A 25,003-nucleotide genomic window follows, 5' to 3' on the forward strand; every position below is an offset into this window, starting at 1 on the left:
ACCATAATATCTTTGGGTTTTATGAAATATCATTTGATAATAACTGCTATGGTAGTAATTGAAGGCATCACACATTGCTCTCCAGCAGGCTCAGATCTATAAGGGATACAGGGGAGGGAAAGGGGGGAGGGAATATCTTGGATATTTGCCCTGGGTGGCAATTTCAGGAGGCACCAAATTCACATTCTTGAATGAGAAAACCTTATTTCACAAAGCTAGGAAGCATCCAGAGCACATTTGTTTATCTATTGTTCATATGATTTTGAAACACTTCCCATTTGTTTATTGAACATATCTGAACACAATCTAAGTTGATGTCCGAATGAACCATAACATGATTTTTTAATGCGCACATAGTTTACCTGATGTCTCTGCCAGGGGAATCCACATCACATCTAGAAATAAAAAAAAAAAAAAAAAAACTTTCCCCACAGACAAAAGGGGACAGGGCTACACGAGCTGAACCGAATATACCCAAACATGTGACTGCCAATCACTGTTTATTTACTCGGTTGGTTGCATGTGTGAATGACAAGTGTTGATGTAATTACTAACAAAATCCATAGATTCAGATGATCAGAGTGGAAATAAATGACTAACATGAATAACAGGTAAGGAAAGTAATATACAATCTTTTCAGTGTATCTAAGAAAATGAAATTTTGACAATATTTTTGCCAAATCGCTACATTACTAAGGGCCAGTTGTATAGTTCCCACTTAGCAGCTGCTCGATTCTAATTTTATTCTTGGAACAGTGTGGAAAACACATTGAAGAAACACACAATAATGCCTAACCAGAGAATAAATGTGGGATAACTGAACCAGTGATTCTGGCAGAGTTGGAGAAATTAACCAGAGAATAAGTTTTGACAATGGCAGGAACTGTGGCAGAATTAGTGATGACAAGATCGATTGTTAGAACGAGGAAGGAGAATAAACAGGGACATCACGCAAATTATATGTAAGAATATGACAACTCCATATTTATATAAAAATTTCGTACTACTGTTTAGCCACGATAACTTTACTATTGTGCAAGTGCTGCCAGAAGTGGAGAAAATGTGTGTTTCTGAGGGTTGGAAACATCAAGTTGCCCAAAGACGCGAAGTATTATGGAAGACTTGTGTTTAGTACTACGTAACTTCTGTAAGTGCTTGCTGAGATGTTTACATTATAACAAAATCTTACTCAAGTTTACTCGTTCAAGTCACTGGGGAGAGAGTATTTCAGCAAATTTCCGCTAGTACTTGCTGCAAAAGTGCAGTTATTCTTAAAAACCAAAGCAGCCTTCACTGATGCTGCATTATTATTAATGAATAAAAATCATGATGAAACACAAAAATTAAAAACAGGAAAAATGTTAGAGGAGTACCTATTCATGTTACCACAAAACACTATTCAATTAACTAAAATCAGAGGATTTCATGTATACTAAAAACTTTGAGAATGTCATATGCAAATTTCGAACATCTCTTGTCTATTCTATAATCAAATATTCAATAATAGAAAACAAAAATGCGATGCAATATCTCAAGAGACTGCCTTTTAATTGCTCTTTGATTTTGAAAGCGGTATTTACTGATTTTAACATAATTGTAAAGCACTTATGTTTAAAGTAACATTAAAAAATAATGTAAAATTTAAAGATGGCTATATTGTCATTATGTTTTCGCTGCTGGTGAAACAAATTTAATGGTAAACTCATTTCGCATTTCCTAGACTGGTGGTGCCAATTATTTGTGCTTAAGGGTTCCAGTAGTACATTTGTTTCAGCCTATTTGCCTTTGTGCTAATCTTATATTTGAAACTGATGTTCAAACAACTTTTGTAAGTTTGAGAAAAACTAATTAAATGACAAATTTTACAAGTACTTGCAGCAAGATGCAAGAAACTGGAACAAATTTTCACCTTTCAGCAGAGTATGTGCTGATCTGAAACTTCCTGAAAAATTAAAACTGTGTGCCAGACCGGGACTCGAACCTGGGAACCCACTCTGGTACAAAGTTTTAGTTTATCAGAGCTTCATGCAAGAAACTGTTTTCATTAACTTGCGAATTTCTTGAAATTGATGAAATTACTGAATGTTGACAGGTGTGTGTGTGTGTGTGTGTGTGTGTGTGTGTGTGTGTGTGTGTGTGTGTGTGTGTGGTGGGGGGGGGGGGGGGGGGTGGGGGGGTTGCAGATATGGTGGTTCCTATGTTCCACCAAATTCAGTGATTTTATGATAATGCACCATACCACGGCAGGAAGTTTGACAGAATGCCTAATAAATGTGACTGCAGGTTAATGATTTTAGAGTGGTTGCGAGACTGCCAAATAAACTGCAACAACTCAATCAGAATGACTGAACTGTTGCCTAGAAAGGAAAACAAACTAGCAGTGAAAGTGTACATTGTGGATAAAATCACCGAGAGCAGAGGCCAAAAAATAGTCTGTTTACCGCCCTACAACTGCAATCTAAATCCGACAAAACTGGCGTGAGCCAAAATAAAATGCAGGTTCAGGGAGAACAACGTCACTGGTGACATATCAAAGGAAAGACTGCAGAATCTTGTTAATGCTGCTTTCCTTTCAGTTACTGCACAGGATTGGCTAGGTTCCCACAGGAAAGTGCAGCAGCTGGAGCAAGAGTACTGGACATGAGATGGAATAATGGAAATGGTCATTGATTAAGTTTTCATCAGTACCACACCCTCAAGCTATGATGATTATGACGATTTTCAATCAAACACGAATGACAGTTATCTTTACTAAACATCATTTGGGCAGTTATTTAAGGTACAGTTAATTATGCTTTGTAAGTATTACTGCTGTGCTGTGTTTAATAAATGCAACGTGTGAACAGATTCAAAAAATCAGTTTTTGACATTTGATTCATAGTGTCGTAAGCTGCACGTTCATCTACTTTCATTTTTAATTATTTGTGACACATAAATAACAACGTAAGTTGTAGCTAAAACTCTCGATCATGAATATGTCTACAAATTAGGTGATTTCCAATCTTACAGAAGTGTCACTTAAGTGGGAAATATTTCCGTGAGTGTTAAGCACAAAACGTGGGCGGTGGTGCCAGCACTGCTGCAGGCAGCCAACACTGTCTTCCCCTCGCCACTCCTCTACCCTTGGCGGGCGTAATGTGGTGTCATGACCATTGCTGACAGCCACCGTGCCAATCATCAACTTATAGTGGACAAAAAGTACTACTACTTTTCAATCTTGTGTTTGAAAAACTGGAGCATATGAATGAAATCTGAAATTACTTCCTAACATAAAACTTTTTGCTTGTAGTACACATAATAGGCATGTGATATTGGTACTTCGTAAATTATGTTCTGCCATGTTATTTAAGTAAATAAGGTAGATGAAAATGGCCACTATCCAGGTCTTCCCCCGTTTGGAAATATAGTAGATACAGGGCTGCTCTCTAGACAGCCAAACGCATTTCATTCAGCATCTCTCTATCTATAGCCCTATGCTTTGTTTTACATCTATTATGCAGTAATGTCTGTTTCTTTAGAAGTTTCTTTACAGTAACTGTATACCATGGAGGTTCCCTCCCCACTGTAAACTGTTCTGCTGGGTGCATATCTATCACGTGCATGGTCAATTATGTTATGTAGTTTTGCAAACGTGTTAATCAACATGGCATCTGCTTGGTTAGCTTCCACAGCCAATCACACAGCACAGGATATGTGATGTTCGCTGACACCACAACAGCCACAGATAGATGAATTTCAATTGTACTGCATGATATGGTTTGACAGTTTCTTTTGGAATCACCTTAATGGGTGATGGAAGCAAACTGAGCAGGTGCCATGTTTATTAGTGTTCTGAAGTTAAAGTGTTGTATCTGGTAGTTTTCTTATTTATAATTGCATACAATGAAGATATGCAGCTTAAATCATGCACCACATTAAGAATCTCTCTGAACTGCATTGTTCTTGGTACAATTTGTTGGCAAAAATATCAGGAAATGTAACATTGTTAGATAAAACCAATATTTATATTCCACGTTAAGCCAACAGCCTTCCCACAGTCATAAACTGAAAGTTAGTCGCTGTCAGGCTTGGCTAGCACTTGGATGGGTCACTGTCTGAGTCTGCTGAATGCTGATGGCAAGCGTGGTGCACTCAGCCCTTGCAAGGCCAATTGAGGAGCTACTGTACTGGTCACGGAAACTGACAACGGCCGGGAGAATGGCGTGCTGACCGCATGTCCCTCCGTATCTGCACCAGGTGACACCTAAGTGCTGAGGATGACATGGCAGCCAAGCTGTACCATTGGGCCTTGCAGACCCGTTCGGACTGTGTTTGATTTAATTTCCAACTCAGTGTATGAAGACTGCTTCATTATTGTGCAAAAGGAATTTTTTGTGATGAAATCTGAAAGTTTTTGAGAAACGTGAAGGGACAAATACTTCAGGCAGAGATGAAGAGAACATTGAAATACTTTGGGTAGCACATTGGCACTAACCTAAGAAATTTTACAACAGATCCATGCAATTCTATATTCATAGTCACAGATTCTCATTTCAACCATAAGATGATTACGATGGAGTCAGTTAAACACTGACATGGCAAAGAGACTGTTCTACCATATCAGTAATGGCAGGATTCAGCTTTAAAAATATTCTGACTAGACGCAAGTCGCTTCATTATTTAGTGAAAAAGCCACTTTCCCCATTACCAGATATAAATGTAAACACTGTCAAATATCTAGTATTTTTCTCAAAAAGCTTGTCTTTTGTGATCAAATATACACTCAGTAGCTGCTTTGTTTTAACAAATGAGTGGCATAGTATCTTTGGTGAGAACTTTGAAGTTATGACAATGCTTTCTTTATGGTTGTACAGGTGTTAAAGGGTCAAATGTAAACAATTTTTTTTAAAACAATGTACATAAATGAGATATGTGATGTCAGTAAACATTAGGGACACTCAATAATCAGAGAGAGAACCAGATGTAGGAACGAAACAGTTTTGTAGGAGGGGTTTTGTACTTCTGTCACTATAGGTTGGCACTGCTAGGATGAGCTGAGGGCAGCTGATGCTTAATAATGGTTTTGCTTATATCCACAATATTGCATTTAATAATGGTGTGCCCTCTGGAAGTTTCCACATTAGTTGGACAACCTCCTGTGATCCTTTTTTCGCTTTCTGAATGTGAAAAATCTGCTAAAATCTTTTCTTGAATGATTTTGCAGTGTGGTGAAATTTGTATGAACTGCAGAAATTTTTGTAAGTGGCTACAACAGTTCACCTTTCATAAACAAGATATTAAAGTGTGATGGAACTTGAGTTCACTAATTAGGACTGGAGTTAAAAATGCCAAAGCATGGAATGAAAGCACACCAGCACATCTGCCCAAAAGAAATTCACAATACAATCATCGGCAGGAAAAGTAATGTTGACCGCCTTTTGGGATGCCCAACGTGTCACATTTTGTGAATATTTGGAAGATCAGCATACAATAAACAGTGTCTACTACTCAGACGTGCTGATGAACAAAGTAAAGCCAAAAATGGGACGAAAACATTGTGGATCTCAAAGAAAAGGTGTAATATTGCTACAAGACTATGGTCACCTCAAATCGCCCACCTGATCCACAAAACCACTGAAAAAATGGATTGAGTGAGTCCAGATTTGGCTCCCTTGGATTATCATTTATTTGGTCCACTCAAGGAGGCATTATGAGGAAACAAGGTCAGCAACAATGAATTGATCAAAGAATATGTGGGAAAGTGGTTCAAATAACAAGATGAAGTGTGTGTGTGTGTGTGTGTGTGTGTGTGTGTGTGTGTGTGTGTGTGTGTGTGCGCGCGCGCGCGCGCGCTAAGATGAAAATAACGAATGCACCACACCCCAAACCAAATACAACAGAAAGTGACACCAAAATTGGCAAAAAAATTGGAAAAAAATTACACCAAATCTGGTAAAAAAACTCCACACCACAATTGGTAAAAAAGCCAATACCAAAACTGGTAAAAAAAACAAACACAAAAATTGGCAAAAACAATGCCAAAATCTGCAAAAAGAAACACTGAAATTGACAAAAAGGAACGATTTTTTCCTTTCCCTACTCGCCACTGATGAAACACAATTACCTTTCTCCAATATGGAATTACTGCTTGTGACACACTATTTGACAAATCAGCAATCATCTTCTGCAGATCTTTGATATTGGAATCATCATGTAAATTTAGAACTGACTGCAGTTGGTTAAGTTGTTTCTGAAGAACATCAGCTTTCTTCAGAGCCTGTAAGTAAAAGAGCAAATTATTAAAAGTATGAAATAATGTAACTTAAAGTGATAAAATATTAGAAGAATTGTTTGTAAAATAAAAATTTCAGCTCAGAAGGTTGTTAAAAATGATAGAGAGATAGAAATGCTGACCAGTACATATTTTCAGAAACCATATCCTTGAATTCCTGATGAAAACTCTTAAAATACCAGGTGTACCGGTACGAAACGAGCGTTTTTGTGTGAAAATGAAACACTAATTTTGAATTGAAAAGTAAAAACATTTTATTCAAAGTACTGACCATTTCTTTCTATACATTTTGACCACCTTTCTGGCAATTTGTGGACACCGCGCCAATAGAAATGTTCGTCTTTTGAAGCAAATCAATCAGACACCAAATTTTCGACTTCTTTGTAGGAATCTAAGTGTTCCTCAGGCAATGCATGTCCCATTGATGAAAACAAATGGTAGTCAGAAGGGGCCAAGTCTGGTTTTGATTGTATCCTGAACCAGTTTTGCTTTTTGTGCTGGTGCATTGTCGGCATCTACTCCTTGGCATATGTGAGGAGTTAATGGCACAGCCAACAGTAGAGCGATCCCTGTGTTGTCAGGGGGCTACAATCAACAGGGTACATGGCAGCCCCACCACAATGGACTGGCTACTGTGTTGGATATTAGGAGGCAAGTGGTCCATGGTCGTCGTCAGCGCAGAAAGCGATACTGCAGAGTGCATGGTGGAAATCGGACCCACGAATGCATCCTCGCCCAAGAAAGCGACACTTCAGAGCGCATGGCGGAAATCGCACCCAGGAATGTATGCTTGCCCAAGAGATGGAGAGCAAGCGGGACTGCAATGCAATGACGAATAAGCTGGGTAAAGGTCTCAATGCATGGTGGACACAATGCACCAAGTAAGGTGCCCTTCCCCAATTGGCTCGCTCTTTGGAATAATTTTGAAATATGGTGGTCAAACCCAAGAGGGGACCATCACATAAGGGCTGAAATGTTTGAGACTCCTTTTAGTCACCTCTTACGACAGGCAGGCATACTGCTAGCCTATTCTTACCCCCGAACCCACAGGGGGTGGTAACATTAAGAATTACAGTTTCATTTCTTACAAGTTAAATATGGTACAACCCTAAAACATACCATTAAACTTCTGTGGCCATTAACAGATTCATATTTAGTTATTCTCAAAACATGTAAATTTATATCTGCTACAAAAGGCTAGAGGAACAGTCAAAGCATCAAAACTGAAAAATTTTACGTCATGAAGATGTGTGAGCCTGAGAAAACAGTTGGTGACAATGGGAGACAACTGGCGGGAATGACTTTGAAAAATGTTATGCTGTGCCAGTGTATACACACACTACAGGTCAACTTCTAATAAATATGAGTGTATAATGAAGGATATGAATAGGCTTTGCAGAGTATATTGCCAGAAAAGACTGTAAAGTGGAGACAGTTTGTCAGAAAATTTGAAAAGGTTTTAAACAATAAACCACATAATACCACAACTGAAGTATTATTTGACCAGAACCCTGACAGCTTAATAAGTAAAGCAATTGGAGACTTGTCTGCTAATGACATTCCTTGGACTGTGCATTAAAAATGTGAAAGAAACATTACTGAAATTGGTGGCAAACGTAAAGCTGCACACGATAAGTTGGCGTATCCAATTATATATAAACCTGGAAATTTAGTACTTGTGCATACCCACATGCAGTCAAAGAGAACAGATAATTAATGCAATAAAAAGTTTTATCTAATTTACAACTGACTGTATCTTACTGTTAGAAAAACAGCATACCAATATACAGGGTGTTTCAAAAATGACCGGTATATTTGAAACGGCAATAAAAACTAAACGAGCAGCGATAGAAATACACCGTTTGTTGCAATATGCTTGGGACAACAGTACATTTTCAGGCAGACAAACTTTCGAAATTACAGTAGTTACAATTTTCAACAACAGATGGCGCTGCGGTCTGGGAAACTCTATAGTACGATATTTTCCACATATCCACCATGCCTAGCAATAATATGGCGTAGTCTCTGAATGAAATTACCCGAAACCTTTGACAACGTGTCTGGCGGAATGGCTTCACGTGCAGATGAGATGTACTGCTTCAGCTGTTCAATTGTTTCTGGATTCTGGCGGTACACCTGGTCTTTCAAGTGTCCCCACAGAAAGAAGTCACAGGGGTTCATGTCTGGCGAATAGGGAGGCAAATCCACGCCGCCTCCTGTATGTTTCGGATAGCCCAAAGCAATCACACGATCATCGAAATATTCATTCAGGAAATTAAAGACGTCGGCCGTGCGATGTGGCCGGGCACCATCTTGCATAAACCACGAGGTGTTCGCAGTGTCGTCTAAGGCAGTTTGTACCGCCACAAATTCACGAAGAATGTCGAGATAGCGTGATGCAGTAATCGTTTCGGATCTGAAAAATGGGCCAATGATTCCTTTGGAAGAAATGGCGGCCCAGACCAGTACTTTTTGAGGATGCAGGGACGATGGGACTGCAACATGGGGCTTCTCGGTTCCCCATATGCGCCAGTTCTGTTTATTGACGAAGCCGTCCAGGTAAAAATAAGCTTCGTCAGTAAACCAAATGCTGCCCACATGCATATCGCCGTCATCAATCCTGTGCACTATATCGTTAGCGAATGTCTCTCGTGCAGCAATGGTAGCGACGCTGAGGGGTTGCCGCGTTTGAATTTTGTATGGATAGAGGTGTAAACTCTGGCGCATGAGACGATACGTGGACGTTGGCGTCATTTGGACCGCAGCTGCAACACGGCGAACGGAAACCCGAGGCCGCTGTTGGATCACCTGCTGCACTAGCTGCGCGTTGCCCTCTGTGGTTGCCGTACGCGGTCGCCTTACCTTTCCAGCACGTTCATCCGTCACATTCCCAGTCCGTTGAAATTTTTCAAACAGATCCTTTATTGTATCGCTTTTCGGTCCTTTGGTTACATTAAACCTCCGTTGAAAACTTCGTCTTGTTGCAACAACACTGTGTTCTAGGCGGTGGAATTCCAACACCACAAAAATCCTCTGTTCTAAGGAATGAACCATGCTGTCTACAGCACACTTGCACGTTGTGAACAGCACACGCTTACAGCAGAAAGACGACGTACAGAATGGCGCACCCACAGACTGCGTTGTCTTCTATATCGTTCACATCACTTGCAGCGCCATCTGTTGTTGAAAATTGTAACTACTGTAATTTCAAAAGTTTGTCCGCTTGAAAATGTACTGTTGTCCCAAGCATATTGCAACAAACGGTGTATTTCTATCGCTGCTCGTTTAGTTTTTATTGCCGTTTCAAATATACCGGTCATTTTTGAAACACCCTGTACTTCACCTTGTGCATTCAGACACTGAAGTATACTACAGAAAGAAGATGTGCAAAAAGTGTTAAAACACTACATTAAAGAAGACAGCGACAACTGCAACAGTAACCAAGATGAAGGCAGTGACAATAACGAATCTGAGTGTTTGTAGTGATATGAATCAAGACTGCTCAGCAAGGTGATATCAGACTCTTAAATTATGTATTTAAATTTATGCAGCAATACCAAGGATAAATGTTAAGAGAAACAGCAGTATGCCTAAACAGTAGCAGACAGCAATGTAAGGTGCTACATTTTTATTTAAGATTTTTTTGTGTGCACTACACGAATGCTTAGTGAGAACTGGTGCTCAGACCACGCATCAACTGCTATGTTGATACAGCAGCTGGTAGCAGTGGGCTAGGGTGCATTGAGGATGGCACAAAGCCGCATATTGTGGGGAAGGGGCAGGCACCTGACAACGAACAACGGCATCACACCAGAGCAGCTGAGTGCTCAAAACGGTAGGTATTACGTTTTTGATGTGACAAGGTGCAAGAATGTTTGTGTTGTGGTTTTGTTACTGAAAGTGATTAAGAGTTTGTTTAAAAAGACTACCATTTTCATCTTTACGTGCATGGTGCTGTTAGGAGTTTTTTGTAGATTTTTTGGTTCTTACTGCAACAGTTCTCTTGAAGACTATAAATAATGTGCACCAGCATTGTAAACCTCAAGACAAGAGAAACTACAACAAATAGGCCACTGGGACCTACCACATTGGGGACACAGCAGAACTCTGGTTCAATGAGTAGCCATTTTCCATGCAAACAGTTTTGTTTTCTTGACTGTACAGCAGTACCACAATAGGCAGTGCAATAACATTATGACCTTGATTGCCTCAGTTCCTGGTACTGTTGCATTTCTGATCTTGCTTTGTATAACCTGCATCTAACTCAACCGGAAAACCGTCCATCCCTGTGAATTCCAATTTCATCAACTACCAATGTACTGTGCTACTCATAGTGAATAATGATTATTTAAGTAATAATTAAATTAGAAACCGTTGGTAAATGAGCAAGAATGCAAAGCACGATGAACAACTGAATGGAACAATTCGCTGTTAAATGATTGGTGAAAGGAATTAACTAAGAATAGTTTTGGTAATTTATATTATTAGTTTGTTGGGTGATGATGCAGAACAACAGAGGTCAAGGAATAGCCAATAAACTGTGTCACTTATGCTACATTAGAGTAAGAGGGACAAGCGAAAACTTTTATTTATTTTCTATTATTATGTCAACTAGTAAAACATGTGTTCAGATGTTTTACATTCATGTATGTAAAACCTGGACATGAAGAAGGGATGAATGACACCACAAGCTGGTCTGGAGCACTGGAAAGCTTGGTACCAACGCAGCAAATCTATATCTTAGGGAGCAAAAAGACATCATTATGGTGAACACACACTAAGGAGTAAGAAGAAATATTCAGAGTGCAAGAGTACTTATTCAGTATGCAGATGCTGACAAATACAGCCACCACAACTTGTGGAAAGAGAAACTGAAACATCTTTCTGCTATGCCAGGTCCTACAGAAAAACAGACTGGATGAGAAAAGCAGGACAACTGAAGTCTCAATTGATTCATGATGGCCAGCAAGCATGCTAACTTGTTTTGATTTCTGGGCTAACGCACTGGCGAGAGGAAAACAGCAGCTGGTCTGGTTTGCAAAACAGTACTTGAATCAGTCCCTCCTTCTGTGTAGTCATACGTTCTCAGATGGTACCGAGATGTTTACGCGATACCAGGCTATGCTACCATTATTAGGCTCTAACTTTGAGATGATGACTATTTGTAGTACACAGCGATGCAGCCAATCGCATACTCTGGACATGGGTTCCAGGAGCTACAGCCATCCACCTGAACTGGGCCACCTGGCATCTTAACATCGCTGAGTCACTTACTGGGTGGCTACCTACTGAGGGCAACCACCTTCCTGGTGAGATATGTGCTCCAGTCCAGACCGGTAACTGTCTGGCTATTCTGTTGCCGCACTTCAGTCCTTGTGGACCACTTTGTCACTGATTGCTGCACTGGGTCAGCACACACCTTCAACATCAAATTTGCTGGAGGCTATGGTTTGAGTACCATCCCTCCTGGGCGATATTTCATGGCCAAAAGCACAGCCTTGATGTGACTGCCATTCATCGACCACTGTACGCTGTCCTTGTCAGCTACTGCCATGCTGGTGGCATCGGCGGGTGACACAATTTATCCCGCCACAGCCCAGGTGCCCTGCTGAGTTTCTGTGGTGAACACACCTCTGTACTTAACACGAATGAAAGTCCTATTCATTCAGGGATGTCTTACCAACAATCCGCTGCTCGATTCCAATCACCACCACCACTCTCAACACATGTCCAGATGAAGGCAGCAGTGCTTCATTCTGACCTTCATACAGCCACTTCATGTCATTGCTGGGGTCACCTCTGGGCCCCAACAATATGAATTCACCATCTAAACTTTCATCTGCTGCTTTACATTGTTGAACTTCAATTTAAATGACATTATGATACGAAAGCGATTATATGTTGACTTTTCCCCTTCTCTTTACATCTTTCATAGCTCTCTGCATCTCCTCTACTTATCATTTTGCTTTCTGTTCCTTTTTTTTTGAGAAAAAAAAAAAGCAGCAACAAAATCTCAAGATTTCTTTATTTTCCACCTGTACCAGCTATATTTGTGCATTTATTCGAGTAACTGCAGCTGTTTAATGTATCTTCATCAATGACAATTGAAGAGATGCAACACAGTCAGATAAAAATATAACTAAGAAGAAATAATAGTCAGAGCTACTGGCCAAAAAGTGTTAGAATCAACTGAAGAGTGGAAATGGAAAATATTCCAAGTGCAAATCTGACTTTTTCAGGAGATGAAAAAACAATGTAGCTCTGTTTGAACATATCTGCAACTGAGTTGTATCCTAATAACCGAAAATAAATATTTTATTAAGAATGTTCTAAGTACCATACCAGGAAACTGGCTGGTTCCAAGTACCAATAACCAAGCTTTTACAGTTCATTCTAGCAAAGAAACAAAACTTCAACCAACCACTGTTAATAAAGCTATGTCTTCACACAAATAGCATCATCATTACTTGTTTGAAACTGAGAAGTGTATCTCCAGATTGCTGTTTACATTTATATTACATTTGTTACTGTTTATATTAGCTGTTGGCTGCTTTTCATCCAAGAATTAATGTAAACAAATGTAATGCAAACACGAACAGCTTTTTGAAGATGAGCCTTTTGGCTTGAAATTGGTAATGATGCTATTTGCGTAAATAAACAGCATTACTAACTGTGACTGTTTGCCATTTTCTTCTTTGCAAGAATCCACATGTATAACGGGCAACAAAAAATTTCCCTTTGAGGGCACTGCTGCAGAATGTATGCAACATATCATGACTCTGATGTGGTTACTTAAGCACGGACATGTAGGCAAGATTTAAGTGTGGCATTTGCAGCAGCCTGACATGCATACACTAAATGCAGAAATGTTAACTGTTGACATTATTAATAAATGGATCCTCATTCTTTTCTTGACTGCCAAATGATGAATACCGGTAGACATCCATTTGAGAATGAAGAATGTGAATGGGGGAGCATTTCTTTCGAAAACTACTGTTGTGGAACAGTGTTCCAAATTCTGTGCTTGTCATGATTCGACCTGAGATGCTTGTTGATCCGGGAGGCTCATCCATTACCGATGATGCCAACTCATGTGGAAAACATTCTAGCACCAATCCTATAGTCCTGATCTTTCCACATACCTTTCCCTATGCAATTATCATGCCTTCAGTCAATTGGAGGGGGAAAAAATTGCCTTGAAGGGTCAATTATTCCTGAGGGATGAGAATATGCTCTTCACACAGCAGGATACAGCATTTTACCAAACAGGTATCTTCATCCTGCTGTATCGGGTGGGTGATTGCCTCAGCGCTTATGGTGATTCTGCCTGACTGGCATACCGAGTCTGATTGTATGGCTTTGAATGGAAGCTTCGATCACCCCTTATGTTTTGTATACACCTACAGTTTCAACAAAAAGGACATAAGCGCCATGCCAACTGGTCGCAGCCCAGTTCTACAGAAGTGCCAAGACCAGCGACCTGGATAGAAGCATCCACGGTATTACTTCACTTGTATTGGAATCGTTATACTGAAGGACATTGTTTATTTTGCATGTCGCCCTTTGCTTACAACACATCTGTATTTCTCAAAGTTAATTATTGTTGTTTATTTTCTGTAATAAAATTCATTACGATTTTCTTGAATTGTTGTCTAGCTATCCTAGGCACTCCATACTTGATGAGTAGGCAGGATATAAAAACTACTAAAAAATATTTTAAATTTTTGACCTCCAAGGCAAAGCACAGCACGGCATAAAGACTACGTATGCCATCTAATAACACATGTTCAAAACACTTTTTCCTTTCTTTGGCATCTGGATCAAGTCTAAGGAAAAGCAACCAAGTACCGAGAACGCAACAACTAAAAATGCATTTAGTGAAAAAAGGCACATAAGAATATTTTCCATTCACACTCCAATTTTCCCAACAGGAAATAATAACATATTTGAACAACCTTTGCAGCTTCTGGACCAGTCAGAGCTACAATTCTTCTTATGCCTTTAGCAATTGCCTCCTCACTTGCAATGATGAAGTCTCCAATGTGCCCAGACTGATGTAAGTGCCTGCAAAGAAGTGGAACTTGCATTTAATCAAAACAGGTATCTCAACTGCTGTAGGTCTCAAGAACAATGAGTAAAATATTGAAATAGAATAGCTGGCTGTACAAACCTTTGGAAAGCACAAGTTCTATTATTGCCAATAAAAACAAAGTAGAAATTATTAACTTTAGTTTCAGAACCATAAGAAAATGAGGATAAAAAGGATGGTTGGAAAGGGGTTGGTGGGGTAAGGGGGAAGGTCACTCAGATATTATTTTGGGTGGGGCCCGTACGTTGCGAGGGTGAGGGGGGGGGGGGGGGGGGGGGACTAAAACGAAGATACTTTGCCTCTTCACCCTTTTTTTCCAACTTCTCTCAACAAATCTCTCTTGCTTCCCTGAGGAATAAACAATTGATTTGGGAAACTAGGATTACTGCTTTAAGTGTTTCTACTGGTCAGTGAATCAGTCACTTTAATTTCAACAGTTTTCTTGATTGAATTTTGCATTTAATACGGAACAATATCAAAATATATCAATGCATCTAATGAGTTACAGTATCAAAAGGTAGAAGTGATTTTATTATTGATCTACAGTAATTCTGTTTAATAATTCAGGAAAGAAATATTGGATTTTAACACATCAGATCTGCATACTTTTCCTGACTCTGTCAAAACAAGCATTAACTTACAAGGCAGATGTACCTATAAAATCCAGTCCTGTTTTCTGACTGCAATGTTCTCTTTATAGCTTATCTGACAAGGAAACTGAAATATGTTACATGTGCAAATGTAATTAACCTATACTCTAAACAAGCAATGAACACGCCTGGAGAGACCAGAATTATTGTGCTCCTTAGTATATTCTAAGCATACCAAAAGAAGTAAAACTACTTCTCTTCCTGAAATATTTCGCATTATATATGTTGTTCAGAGCCTCTTGCAAGCTTCTCTTTTCTCCCACATTCTGTCATTCTCCTCCCATTATAATCCTGTTCCGTTCACATCATCCTTCACCTGATCCCTCTCTCTTGTTCATGCTATTCTGATTGCTCTTCGTCTAGATTCTGTCCACTCTAGGGCTCTTCTTAGAAGTCTTTCTCGTCTTGTTTTTTCTTAAAATTGGCCAAATTGTTTAAGCCCATTTCTCTCCATAGTTTCTTTTTAGGCACTAATTTGAAGTGTGTTTCATATTGTCTCATTCCTTATCCAGTCCCTTCTAGTCTTGCCCAGGATGCATTGTAAAAAGTGCATCTATTGCATGTATTCTGCTCAGATCTTTCTTTGTCCAGGTCCAATACACTGATCCATAGGTCAAAACTGCCAGACAATATGACTTGCATATCATGATCTTTGTTTTAGCAAGTATTTTCCAATTTTTAATTACATTCGATACACAATAATTAAAAGTTCTAAAAATTTTTCAATTCTCTCCACAATATCATCCTTGATGTTTCCTTCTTGGTTAATTTAGAAGCTAGCTATTTGAAAGCATCTACTTGTTTAATAATTTCTCCATTACAACTCACATCCTTCATTTTTCCTGCTGATTTTCATTACTTCACTTTTTGTTAAGTTTATTTCCACGCCTGCTTTTTCAATTACACTCTTCCAGGTATTTAGTTATTCTTCCAATTTCTGTTCAATTTTCCTTCTGACTTCTGCTCATTTTCTTCCCAAATCATCACATCATTTGCATATGCTATGATTTTCATAACATCTGCTGCTGACCCTTGCTGAACTTTCCTTACGATGTTGTCCACGACTATAGTAAAGAGCACTGGTGGCAGCACATTTTCTCACTGCCCTCTATTGAAACATAATTCAGACATTCGTTGTACATGCTTCTGATGTTAAGACACATTTCTTTCGACAATTCCAGTCTATTCAGACCTTGCCATCTCTCTGCCTTTCGAACAGTGTCATAAGCCTTTGTTATATCAATGAACGCAAATACGATGTCTTTCCCAGACTCCTATTTTTCTGAAAAGATGTGAAATCTATAAGAAGAAAAATAACCAGAGCACATTGCACATCGAATTTTTCCAAAATGCACCATTCTGCTTTTAAAACATTCATATCAACTTTTTCATAACATGATATTTTTCTTATTTATGGTTTTTTGTCACTTCTTGGTAGAACAACTTTATATGTAAGGTTGAAAAATAAATATACTAGAACAACAAAAATGCCATTTTTTCTTTTCATGATTGCTCCATTTTCGCATTTCTGACAGTACAATATTTTTTCTTCACTAAAAAGCTTATTCTACTGTACCTAATTTTTTTTGTAAGCAATGGAATAATTTACATCAATCATTATAATAGGATGTATGAAATGATCTATCAAAAATATTGGTCTATTGTGTGGCTCTAAGAAAAAGTTTAATTTCACTGGAAAACATAAGGGTGTGCGAACTGAAAGCTTGAAATTTCAAAGTTGAACGAATGTGTGTCCAGTTTACAATGTTTAACCAGTGTCATAAAAATCAACATAAGTAAACTTGAAGTAAAAAAACATTGGTAGATGCATACGCAAACCATGCTAGAATTTGAACAATAAATTTCAATCTCTTGATATAGCTGTGAAAAACAGTGAAAGTAGAGTAAATCTAGTGCAACACAACCATTGCGCAATTTGAAAAGTTACAGAAAAATAAATAATGCAGTACTCATTCACAAAATTTCCTAGTAGAATGAATCACAAAATAAGCAGTCTAGTTAAACTAGGTGTGAAGTTCAATTCAACAACTTACACCAGTTGTAAAAAAAAAAAATCACTATTAAGTAGCCATGGCTTATCTGTCTTTCCCACAGAGACAAATACTATCACAAGAAATTTAAACAAAGGTTCTAATAATCCTGCTTATGAGAAGGTGAGACAAATTGTTTTGATGTATCTGAATGATTGTCTGTAAATAAAGTATAAATAAGGAGGTACAAAGTGCATGCATGTGATGTACTGACATAGCACCTGTTGAAACACGCACTTGTGATACGTGTCTCACGAGGTCCAGTTAATATTTATGTATTGACGAAGAATGAAATTAAAGAAAATAATGTTAGATTTTTAGAACAATACCTGGACCTTAGAATAGCAACTGCGCGCAATCATACGGCCCATAACAAGTACAACAAACATTGGGCAACATAGCACAGTTTCAGGTAACTGCTGATACTCATCTGGAGAGCTCTCAAATAAATTGTCAAAGAATATTGTTTTGCTTTCATGAATGAAAACTTAAAAAATGAAACAATTATTTGACACTGTCTCCGAGCAAACTTTAAGTTTCTTAACTGGTGAAACAGTCCTGTTCACTTATACGGTGTCATTTCTAGTACTTACAGAAGGGAGTTATACTGCAGGAGTAAAGTGTATTTAAAGCAGCAAAAGAATTCTGTAAGTAATCAAACAGCCAAAACAAAAAACAGAATCCTTGGTAGGGCCTAATACAGAGGTCAAAGCAAATTTCCATATCCACTTAAAAGCAGGAGATGTCTATTCTGTTTCTTTAACTAGACAGTTCCAATCTGTGCAACATCATGGTGCCCCATAAAGATTACCAATTACAAGCGACAAATTTATCTTTCTTATTAGTATGTGTAAGATTTGGGAAACAAACTAGATATTTTGAAGGCTCTATTACAAATCTGGCTCCTCTTGTACGTAGCTGTTACGCAGTACCAGAAATAGAAAGCAGCAGAAAGTTGGTAGTGTTGCTATCTACACAAGGAAAAGTAATTACATCACAGGTTTGGAAAAGATGATAAAGTTTAGTGCTGAAAGGAATTTTGAAAGTGTGGTAATTAAACATATATTTTGCTTCACACCATCCTCTTTCAGAGGCTGGTAATTTGGAGGCTTTTCTGGATTAACTTGACACTGTTATATGTAAATGCATGGTCACAAAACTGCAAATGTAAATCGCAATGACTCACGTTCCACCACAGAATTCAACTGAAGTATTGTCTCCAGCAGGTCCAAAAGGATCAGATTCTAGTTTCTCAATAGGCACACCTATTGAAACTATTCGAACAGGATCAGGATAAACTTCATCAAAAACTGCTCGTAAACCCTTGATTGTTTTTGCTGTTGCTAGATGTGATTCCTTCGCATAAACTGGTTCATTGCGCTGTATCATATTCACTGACACACTTTCAGTTTCTTTTACCTGTTGCACTGACATTGGTCCCTGCAAATAAAAAATAAAGTTCTAATAATTAATAGTAATTAAAATTAAAATTTTTTTGATAATTCTTGCAAGACAGCTATGGCTGTATTAATCAATGGATGACAGAGAAGGGGGATGTGAGATAAAATTACCTTGTTTGTGAAGTCAAAACGAAGTCTATCGGGAGCCACCAGTGATCCTTTCTGGTCTACTTCAGTCTTAAGAATAGCTCTCAGTGCAAAATTGAGTACATGTGTACCTGTATGATTGTTCATTACCAACCTCCTTCGAACAGTATCCAAATGAAGTGACATTCTGTCTCCTTTTTGAATTTTTCCTTCAGCAGTTCCAATATGCAACACATATCCTCCAAAGACCTGCACATTTCTCACAGAAAACTCTACATTCTGTAAATAAATTTGAAATTATGAGACCACTTGTGGCAGGGAAAAAGAACAGAGGAAAACAGAAGTTTAAAAATGATCAACCACAAATTTTTTTAGTTAATATTACCTCATCTGTAACTTTCACCATGTAACCCTCGTCATATATTTGGCCTCCCTGCTGAGCATAAAACGATGTCTTATCAAGAATTATCCCACATTCTTGACCAGAGGTGACTTCATTTACAAACTCTTTCATGTAATATATTGCAACCACTTCCCCAATACATGGTCCAAATTCTGAAATAAATTAATTTAAGTAAATATGGCACATATAAAATACTCTGTCTCACAATGAAATGCACTAACATCTATGAAAACTACAAGGCCAAGAGGGATACATGTGAATGAAATGAACTTAGCACAACTGGATTTGTGATAACACATAAATGATTTGGATTACAGAATTCTTTGAGTTGTGGTGTAGTCCAGTATGGAATGGAAAAGCTTAGTACTCTAAATGTCCTGCTTTGAATATATTAATGAGGAATCTTTCTGACTGCAGTTTGTAAGCAGTTCCAGAAAGCATCAGCAGTGTTTGATAAAGAACTATAGCAAGTAAGGTTCCAGCCAACCTTATACCTGATTTATCCACAGGAAAAAGCATTCAACAAAATAATGAACTTACAGTACACGAGATACAATTACTGTCCTATACTTACCTTCAAGAGGAAAAATATAGATGACAGGAAGAGAGAGGCCTACCTGTTGGTGGGAGGAAGGGAGGAAAGGGAATGAGTCTGAAGGAAAACAATGATGAAGGGCGTATGGTGTCAAAGATATAACCTAATCAGTAATCACTGCACCAGCTTCAGTCCAGAGATGATGGTGACACACAGAGAGAGAGAGAGAGAGAGAGAGAGAGAGAGAGAGAGAGAGATGAACAGCACAATTGAAACTAGAGATGTGGTTGGGGGGATATGGAGGACTGAGAACAACAATGTATAATAAAAACGAATAGAAAAAGGCAACAGTAACACAAAACAAATAACAAAATCACAGAAGGTACAGGGTGATTATAATTAAAGTTAAACTTTCAAACCACTGTCAAAATAACACCACTGATCAGAATGACGTCAAATTGCGGCGGAATATTATCGGAGAAGGGGGAAAATGTGTGGCAGAAGAAAAATAAATACTACAAATGACAACTGAATCATGCAACAATGCCTAAGGTGTACGTTTGACATTAAACAAACTGTACTACTCAGTGTGCATGGGTGTGATACTGTTAGTTACATAAGCCCATTCACTATGGAAAGGTAATATCACATTGGATGGGAAAAATTGGTTTTTAATTATCCTGAGGCCCAAAACCGCATAAAAAGCGTCAATCAAAATTGAATCGGATTATTGATTTCTGTGTGACTGGAACAAAACATGCTCCATACGATGTCCACTGTTTTCTGCAATTTGAAATTGAGAAACAGCATGTTACACAGATGATCAATGTGTTCCAGCATCACGTTCAGAATGTGTTGCACAATGCATGGCTTCAATGCAGCTAAGTTTGCAGTCGGAACATTGAACACAACAGCTTTCAGATGGCCCCACAGTCAGAAGTCACACAGATTAAGATCAGGTGATTGGGACAGCCAGGCTGTAGGGAAATGGCAGCTGATAATTCCAACATTTCCGAAATGGCGCTTCAGCAGTTGCTTAACTGGATTTGCAATGTGCAGAGGTGCGTCATCTTGCATAAAAATGATCCCATCCACACATCCATGCTGTTGGAGAGCTGGAGTGATGTTGTGCAAAAGACACTCATAGCACTTACCAGTGATGGTACAGGTAACAGGACCGGAAGCACCTGTCTCTTTGAAAAAATATGGCCATATGATAAATGATGCCATAAACCTGCACCAGATAGTGATATTTTCAGGATGAAATGGTACTGGTTGATTTGCGTGTGGATTTTCCATTGCCCATATTCGACCAATTCTGTGTACTGACATAACCTGTCAGATGGAAGTGGGCTTTGTCCGCCCACAAAATTTTCCATGGCCAATCATTGTCCACTATCATGCGAGCAAGAAATTCTGAAGGTCTCTCTTGCTGGTAGGTCAACAGGAAGCAACTCATGCACACGGGTAATTTTGAATGGATAACAAAGAAGGAAGTTTCCTAGGATTTTACGCACTGTGCTCACGGGTATGTCCAATGTTCAGGCAATTCTCCAAGCACTACACATTTGCACACCACCACTCGTCTCCTCCTGCACTGCTGTGGCCACCATTTCCACTGATGTTGAATCAGTTTCCTTCCTCTACCAGGTTGCACACCAAAAGTATTTGTCTTTTGAATTTTCGAATCATTTTCTCGGACCAACGGCTTTTTTCAAACCCTTATTGTAATACAGCTTTACAAGCAGAGTGCTATCCTGCATTGAGACAGTCATGGCGAACATTGCAGACGCGAAAGGAGGACAAGCTTTGTACCTGGCGTGTTTATACCAAATTCAATGGGTTGTGCAGATGACAGGTGTTTTCATTTATGTATTCTGACACACACAAGGCATCACACCATTTTTTTTTTCTTCTGCCATACTTTCTTCCCTTTCTTTAATAATATTCTGTTGTAATTTGATGTCATTCCAACCAGTGGTGTTATTTTTACAGTGTTTTGAAAGTTTAACTTTTATACTCACACTGTATAACGAAAAGATGATTATAATGAAAAAAGGGGACGGCGGGTGTGTTAGGTGGTGATGTGTGCAAAGATGTGTTTCATTACTAGTTTCCCTGAACTCTGGAGGTGGCAGTACTGATATTTTGCATCCTAAAGGTAAGTACTGGCTGGAAATTCTACCTCAGTCACATGTGTGATGCAGACAGGAAAATGAGGCAGGAAGTGGGAGAAGGATTGGGGAGTGGTAGTTGGCAGCTTGGAAGGAGGCATCAAGAGTCCATTACACAAATCTGTGAGGGAGAGGCAGCAGACATAGGGGTAAGAAGGTGAGATACAGGCATTGGAGCCAGGATGTTCATGCAGCATCAATGACCGTGACATGATTGTGGGGATTGGGAAGGAGTCACAAGACAGAGGAATGGGAGACTGATGTATAGGGAGCATGAGTGCAATATATTATTAAAGACTGAGACTCTCTCTGCACAGTTCAGGAAAGCCGGTGCTGGAGGGAAAGATCCAGACAGAGTGGACTGTGACACAGCCATTGAACTCTAGCATGTTGTGCTCCTGCATTGTGTTCCAACACTGGGTGGTCAACTCTTCTCTTGGCTAGAGTTTGGTGGTGGCCATTCATTCTGGTGGACAGATGGCTGGTATTCATGCGTAGATAAAATGTGCAGGAATTATAGCCAAAGGTGGTACATGACATGGCTGCTTACACAGGTGGCTCTGACTCTGCTGGGATTCTTCCCTCCAGCACCATCTTTACTGAACTATACACAAGGGAATTACCTTCATAACACACCTTTCACTCCAACTATCCTGCTGGCCTCAATCTCTGCTAACCCACTGCACACACACCTTCTACTAAACAGTCTCCCCTTCCTTGTTCCTGTCATCCCTTCCCAATCCCTGCCTTCAAGTCTTCATCATTGTTTGCTGCAAAAGCTCACCAGTCCCAGTGCCCATGTGTTGTGTATACCTATCCCCTATACCTGCTGCCTCCCTCTGAGCTGCCAAATACCACTTACCAACCCCTCCTTCCAGATGCAGCTTCTTTTTCCCTTTACTTAACCCACCAGACACAACCCTTCACCCCAGTCCACCCGACAAACTGCAGTCTCAGCACTGAGTGTTCAGTAGCCATAATGTGGCTGCAAGGTGTGTGTGTGTGTGTGTGTGTGTGTGTGTGTGTGTGAGAGTGAGAGAGAGAGAGAGAGAGAGAGAGAGAGAGAGAGAGAGAGAGAGAGAATTCCTCCGATAGAAAGTTTTCATTCTTTTTTTTCTGTGTCTGTCAATGACTCCAGACTTCTACTATTTGGTGGGTGTCTCCTTACTCCTAAATTACATACATTCTACCAGAACTTCCCTAGCTGTATACCTGATGTGATAGGTAGAGGACACGTCAGGTGGAATCAGATACTCTTAATTATTTACAGAATGCTTCAGCAATCCTTGCCTCGAGTGGGCAAGTGCTGTTCTCCTAAGATATGGCACAGGGAGGGAAGGGGCAATACCTGGCCCCTAAAACCTCACCTGACATAACAGCTTCTGCTCTCAATACATAGGAATTGAGACAGGTACAACACTAATAGCATCCCAAACCACAACATTATACTGCCTAATAATAAGCTGCCAGCGAGTTATCATCACATCAGTGCCAAACATTTCAGGAGCCATTGTTGCACAATGGGTTGAAATGGAACACAACAAAAAAAAACCTCAAATGTTGCCACTCAAAATACCCTCGGAGATTGTCATGTGCTTATGGCAGGTCAGGGTACTTTTGATTTCTAGAGGATGACAGCTACCGAGATGATGTGCATACCTCCAGCCTTACAGCATGAATTGTCAAACTGTTAACACTGTCAGTTAAGAAACTTGCAGTATTCCAACATGTACATGAAAAGATGGCTAAATGTGCCTGGACGGTTACAGTAAGGTAAACAAGATGACATTCAATCCTTGTAATGAACTTGTCTGGTACAGTACATACTGATCACCACACGACCCTCCTTCAGGCCATTGATTCCACATACTCATCACTGTCATAGAAATGTACTCAATACAAAATGACAAGCCCACTTCAGAGATTGTATAATTTTCCCTCCTCTCAAACTCACTCCTATGCCGAGACATGAGACATACTAGTATTTGTTTTCAGCTTTCCACTTTGTTTATGGCTCTTGATCGAATAGGTTTGGCATGACAGTTACTTTCCAATTTACACTGTGATGACAGTGCTGGCCCTGTGTGTACAACATCTCTCCGCAGTCTTAATCACTTACTGCTGCTACTCACAAAGAGTCTGAATTTGTTCACACTTTTATTTCTGGGTGCTGCAATTTCATACAATTAATTTAACAGGAACATTATTAAATCTAGACTGTAAGCACCACTACTGTAACAGAAAATAATTTATCAAACAATGGAAAAGCCAGGATGTAATAATGACAATATTATGAAAAGGATAGTTGCTACTCTATACAGGGGAGATGAATCGCAGATTGGCAAAACTAAAAGACTGTCAGCAAGTAAGCTTTCAACCAAAAAGGTCTTCATCAGAAACAGACAAAGCCCACATGCACACACCGGTGCGCGCAGGACGCACGCTCACAGCGTAGTTGCTACTCCATGTAGCGGAGATGCTGAGTTGCAGATAGGCACATCAAAAAACTGTCAGCAAGTAAGCTTTCAGCCAAAAAGATCTTCATCAGAAATAGACAATGTGCACTGGCAGGTGCATGCGCCTGCCCGTGTCCACAGCCACAGTCTTTGCTGAGGCCGGTCTCAGAGGCCAGACTGAGGTCACGTGGGTATGATTTGCATTTCTGTGAGTGTGAGTCAATGAATGTGTGTGTGTGTGTGTGTGTGTGTGTGTGTGTGTGTGTGTGTGTGTGTATTTCTGATGAAGGCCTTTTTGGCTGAAATCTTACTTGTGCTTATCTGCAACTCAGCATCTCTGCTAAAAGTTGAGTGGCTACCATCCTTTTCATAATGTTGTCAGAAAACAATTTACGATTTTCCAACTTTAGCGCATAATTAAAGCAAAAGCTTTTTTTTTTCCAAACATTTACCGTAATCAGCGTCCTTTCCTGTTGATGTAGCATGGTAATTATATTTTGGGAGATCATCTGTCACTGGGATGCCTTCATTCTGAAGACGTGTAAGTGCATGGACATCTAATGCAATCTGGGTATCTGCACCAACACCTTTGCCTTGGGAAAGAATCTACACATTCAAAACATTTGAAAGGCATAAATATCCATATTACATTACAATTTATTTTATAATTCAATTCATATTATAATGGTATTTTCTGTACCTGTGCCTCTTTTCTGGCTTCTTCATAAGCTGTCATATCTACAACTAATCCTTTCTCTTCACACATTAACTGCGTCAGATCTACAGGGAATCCATATGTATCATACAATCGCCAAGCAACATCTCCT

At 39.3% G+C, this 25,003-nt stretch overlaps 1 protein-coding gene across 4 annotated transcripts in view; it reads right to left on the reverse strand.

The window, feature by feature from the left end:
* Positions 1 to 25,003, reverse strand: part of LOC124596547 (alanine--tRNA ligase, cytoplasmic) — a 186,340-nt gene that overhangs the window by 23,810 nt on the left and 137,527 nt on the right. For all 4 annotated transcript variants that reach the window (XM_047135725.1, XM_047135726.1, XM_047135728.1 and 1 more), the window contains exons 10-16: positions 24,877 to 25,001; positions 24,629 to 24,782; positions 18,994 to 19,163; positions 18,633 to 18,887; positions 18,248 to 18,501; positions 14,227 to 14,335; positions 6,104 to 6,256 (exon numbers count right to left, since the gene is read on the reverse strand). In XM_047135725.1, coding sequence (XP_046991681.1) covers positions 6,104 to 6,256; positions 14,227 to 14,335; positions 18,248 to 18,501; positions 18,633 to 18,887; positions 18,994 to 19,163; positions 24,629 to 24,782; positions 24,877 to 25,001 — 1,220 coding nt within the window. The remainder of the gene's footprint in view (positions 1 to 6,103; positions 6,257 to 14,226; positions 14,336 to 18,247; positions 18,502 to 18,632; positions 18,888 to 18,993; positions 19,164 to 24,628; positions 24,783 to 24,876; positions 25,002 to 25,003) is intronic.

The sequence above is a fragment of the Schistocerca americana genome, chromosome 2 (assembly GCF_021461395.2).
Source record: "Schistocerca americana isolate TAMUIC-IGC-003095 chromosome 2, iqSchAmer2.1, whole genome shotgun sequence".
Classification (NCBI taxonomy): domain Eukaryota; kingdom Metazoa; phylum Arthropoda; class Insecta; order Orthoptera; family Acrididae; genus Schistocerca; species Schistocerca americana.